We start from the raw sequence: 5,000 nt of genomic DNA on the forward strand, positions 1-5,000 counted from the left end.
AATCCCTGCACCTAATATAAAATTTCTCCTTTTTAAAATCCCTGTGCCTGTTTACACCCTTATTGATGCCTCTAATCTGTTTTTTTACCCTTCATGTCTGACAGCTCTTTCTGTCCAGTATTCAAATTGACATTTAATACAGTCAAACCTGTATTAAGCAGACATCAGCCTTAAAGCAGAGGACAAATCCCCATCTTTAAATTTTCTCCAACATTTAATGTAAAAAGTACCTTTATATTCAACAGACATTTCTATAGTTAAAAACCTGACTGTATTGAATGGACTCTACAAAAAAGGAAGCATGTTTTTTGTGATGACATTTTAATTAATAGATCAGCCATTTAACTTTTTCAACAAGAGAGCTTTAATTCACATCTTTGTATGCAATTAACAAGCAGGAAATACTGTCTCTGTTGGCAGTCTCAGTAACAAAAAGTGATGAAAGTAGTAATTAAATACAGTTCATGCATGCACTTACTGACAAAACATTTGATCAATTATTATATAGATTGTTAGACAGATGTGTAGATCGCTTTACATGTACAGGGTACATCTTCTAATAAAGCAGCCATCTGGATAATCTCATAAAAAAAAAAATTATGCTTGAAATTGTTTATGAAAAAACGTTATTGTGCATTCACAGGAAAAGTATTTGACCCTTTCAAGGCCAATGGATATTGATGACCCTTTCAACAGGAATTCTAAGGAAACTTCTTTTAGCTGGCAACCTTTTTTAAGCAAATGTTACACTTATTATAAAAAGCGAGGGTCCTGAGGGTGTCCAATTAATACAGGTTTGACTGTATTGCAATGTGAAAAAATAAGGGGTTTGCTGAGTTGAATTTCTGTTAATTTTCTTTCTTGGATGCAATTCATAAATTTATTTCACACAATGTACAGTAGTTACTCATAATTTACAGTTATAACATTATAGAATTATTTAAATAATAATAATTATTATAATAATAAATATATTTATATGGCTCACATATAAAAATTTACAATTATTTTATAGAAAAAGAAGTTAAATAGTTAAAATATGTAAAAAGCCATAATGCTACTATAATACTTTTTGTTAAAATGTCCTAATTACAAATGTCTGAAAATTTAATGAATGTCTATAATAAGAGTAAAACGAAAATAAAAGTGTCCTTGGATATTAGTGTTCAATACAAAATTTTTTCAAGAGGTTTGTTTTTAGTTTATTTTGAAATTATCTTGAGGTTTTCAGTCTCTCTAATGTGTACAAGATTGTTCGTCGGTATGCCACTGCAAATACACGGCCACCAAAAGTTTTGCATCTTGTTCCAGGAACAATCAAAAGGTTTTTGTTGTTACTACGCAGGGAATAGCGTGATGTACATTGTAGGCTTTGATTGTAACAACCCACTCAGGTAGGATAGCCACATTCCTTTGAGGGCTTTCAATACTAGTAAAGCGATTTTGAACTTTACTCAAAAACCAACTGGAAGCCAATGTAGACTCTTCAGGACTGGTGTTATATCTGACATATATGACATATCTAGGGACCTGTTGAGCAACACATGCTGCTGCCATGGATTATTCAGTATTGATGTACATTTATTGTTAACCACAATTTAGCCCCTTAGACTGATCAATCAATCTAGGTTGGAGGGCAGCATCGTCATTGGCAATTTCTCTGGCAACAGCCAAGGTGCAAGGGTAGTGGCCTACCCTAAATGCTTGAGAAACAGCTGAAAGATGTTCATAGTATGAAAATATCAAGGGGCCGTCACCTTCAAGGCTGTATGTTGACTTAACAAAATGAATACTAGCATCAACAATAGCGGCAAAGCTCTAAGCGGAGATCAGGCAGACACCTGTTCGTCAATACAATTCTTAGAGTTAGAAGTCTTTTGTTTTCATTTTATGGAAAGCATTAATTGGCATTCAGGCTACAATTATTATTATAATTCATTTTGCAATAATAATAGTGTACACTCTAGTCTTACAGAGTGAAGATCGATCCTGTACTTGTTAACTTGGTTTCTGCCAGTGACAATGCTGGGCTGAAATCTTTGTCCAAAAAGTAGGTCAATTATGATTGTCAATAAATTGATTTAGTGTATTTTAATACACAATCTTGTGTATTTCTTGAGTATTACAATCGTGTGTATTGTGTTTCTTTAATCCTTTGACGTCCAAACCAGCCGAAACCGGCCAGACTTAGTATTTTACACTGTCTAACGCCAGACGATTTTACTCGTCAATGGGGAACCCCTGGGAGTCAATGGGTTAGTCACTCACTGAAAACTATGTCCCATTAAAAAGAAACACAATCCTATTCAGGGATTATTATTATTATTGTTAATACTTACACATTTTTTGAATACCCAAAGACTGTGTGCCAGTTTGTAATTGAAAAATATGTCACGTTGTATCATAAATAAATTCAAATTTTTCTCTGAATACAAAATTAAGCGGAATCATTTGCAACGCGTCGTGGCAATTGAACTCTATCTCCTTGTTTAATAGCCAGGCCATAAGAAGGCTTTGGACAGCAAGAGCGTGATTTGAAAAACTTGTACTTTTACTCAGCTTTCTCAAGAGAATTTTGAATAGCCATTTGCTGTGCTATGTTCAGTCATAACACTTCAACTAATTGACACATTCATCACACTGAGCAAAAAGAGTTTAAAGCCGCAACACATACTAGAGACACCCGTGACAGGTGTTATGGGTTATGGGTTCAATTGAACATCCTGTTCATTGCAAGGCCAAATCTGAAGATTGCTGACAACTTGTCATGCCTTTAACTTCCTCTTTGTACTGTATGGTATCTGAAATTTTTGACTTGCCAGATTTATAAATAAAAGTAACAGGGTTCCCTATCAATAATCAATAAGTAAAGGTGTTTTTCTTCTCTTTCAGGAATGCACCACAGAAAATCTCGAATTAAAGAAGAAGGTCTTTGACAGCCTCGACAACTGCATTACATCTTGTGAGACCATATTGGCAAGCTCTACGTCCTGTATTGTTCCCTCAAAATTCACTGAATCTTTGAAGCATCGTGACCAATGTATTGTAGCCCATCCAGTGAGTAAAATTCCTACATGTAGTTGCACTAGAGAATTTATGATTCTAACTTGACTTGTCCATAGTTAAGTAGTGAGTTTAATGATGTTGATTACCACATGTGATAGTGACGTGAGATTGTGGTGATGATCATGGTGGGATGCATCCGATTACAAGACTTTTCTCAACCACATTTTTAGAGTCACATGCAAAATCATTTCTACGGGCCTTCAATTTCTCGACAAAATCACAGTTACAGTGCTTTTACAGTCAGGTTTCTTAAGCATAATAACAACTTAACTGTCAGTCAAACTAAATCCACACATTTGGATGCACTCCGTGATGATTTTTCCACAACTTAGTTTCTTCTCAAATGCCACAACAGTTACGTTAAAAGATAAAAAAAGGAGGACAAGCAGCAACTTACACAATTAAACACAATTAAACACAATTAAAACATATTTGCTAGGTAATTAAAGAGGTGGTAATGGTGACAGAAATGATGATGATGCAGTTACAAGTCATTCATTCGTCAAGTGCTGTTTTGCTTTTAATATTCATATATACAAAAAATTATTTGTAGTGACTTGTGAAGAAGTCTCATGAGGAGTTTTAACTTGAAGATTTGTTTTTCAATTCTTTAGATTAACCCTCCATATTATGTACCACTGGTGGAGGTTGTACCTGCACCATGGACAGACAGTAGAACCATAGATGAGACAGTTGCAATAATGAAAGAAATTGGACAGTCACCTGTAGTTATGAAGAAGGAAGTCAATGGATTCCTTTTGAATCGTTTGCAATATGCTGTAATCATGGAGGCCTGGAGACTAGTTGAGGTAAAAAAAAAAAAACAGGTCCACTTTGCAGACGGGGAATGAAATTGCACTTCCCTTGCGAATTGTACTTACTTTCCATCCAAGATTTTTAAGAATATGTAAAGACACCAATGTTGTTTACTGCCAATCATACTACGACTGTGAGTTTTCAAGGTGTCCCCAAGAAGACCGTCAATCTTTATTAATAATTATTATCAATATACGCGGCCAAATAGAAAATCGGCCTCTTCAAAATACACGCTCAGCGGGCCGCAAAAGACTGACAGCGGGCTATTAATGCATTATCAGCCCTACAGCTGATTGGTTCTTGCTTTAACTTTGTGATATGCCTATTATTTATAGACGATTTTACGCATTTTTTCGGTAATTTTAAATAAGTTCACTGGACTGAGTTGATTCTTTAATAGCTTGTTCAATCAACACTTACATGATGATTTGAAGTGACTTTGAATTCGTTATTCACTTAGCTTGTATTATTAAAACTCGCATTCTTGATATCATTTGGCCTTGTTTATTGATAATAATGATAATGACATGACTTTTTTCGGGAATACTGTTTATTTGCGCCCTTGTAGTGTCATTTATGACACTACGCGGGCGCAAATAAACAATATTCCCGAAAAAAGTCATGTTATTCCCTTATTAAAGGTGATTATTTGCAGATAGTATGTACCGGGGTAAATAATGATGTTCATAAATTCCACACTGATCGCTGGCATGCAAATGCATTATCTAGCTGACTTATTGAAAATGAATGTGTTACAGTTGTTTTTGTGTCTGGTTTTAAAAGGTCGATTGTAACTTTTGTCGCCATTGAAAAATATTTTGCTATTTTCGTGCGTTATTATTTTGCTCGCTATCAAGAATCATTAGTAACTCTCGGGTGAAGTCGAACCAATAACAAAGGAGCAGAAAAAATCCTTTTAAGTCTGGTTTACCGGTACAACGCAAGCATATTAAGCATAAGCAGCATGCGCAGGCGCATTAACTTGTTGTTAATAAGTATCTTTTGTTCTAATAAAAGGTAGCAATTATCAAAACGCCATTGCGTCTGCGTATGTTGCTTGTGCTTATGCTTGAGTCGTACGTGTAAACCACCCTTTATGGTGCGGCTAGTCTTGTTGG

At 35.0% G+C, this 5,000-nt stretch overlaps 1 protein-coding gene across 1 annotated transcript in view; it reads left to right on the top strand.

Moving 5' to 3' along the window:
- The first annotated feature begins 1,356 nt into the window (after positions 1-1,356).
- The window catches only part of LOC138051041 (lambda-crystallin-like), a 6,073-nt gene continuing 2,429 nt past the window's right edge, over positions 1,357-5,000 (top strand). Inside the window, exons 1-3 of the mRNA XM_068897219.1 lie at positions 1,357-1,394; positions 2,868-3,057; positions 3,681-3,875. Coding sequence (XP_068753320.1) covers positions 1,357-1,394; positions 2,868-3,057; positions 3,681-3,875 — 423 coding nt within the window. The remainder of the gene's footprint in view (positions 1,395-2,867; positions 3,058-3,680; positions 3,876-5,000) is intronic.

This window comes from Montipora capricornis, chromosome 6 (assembly GCF_036669925.1).
Source record: "Montipora capricornis isolate CH-2021 chromosome 6, ASM3666992v2, whole genome shotgun sequence".
In the NCBI taxonomy this organism is placed as follows: domain Eukaryota; kingdom Metazoa; phylum Cnidaria; class Anthozoa; order Scleractinia; family Acroporidae; genus Montipora; species Montipora capricornis.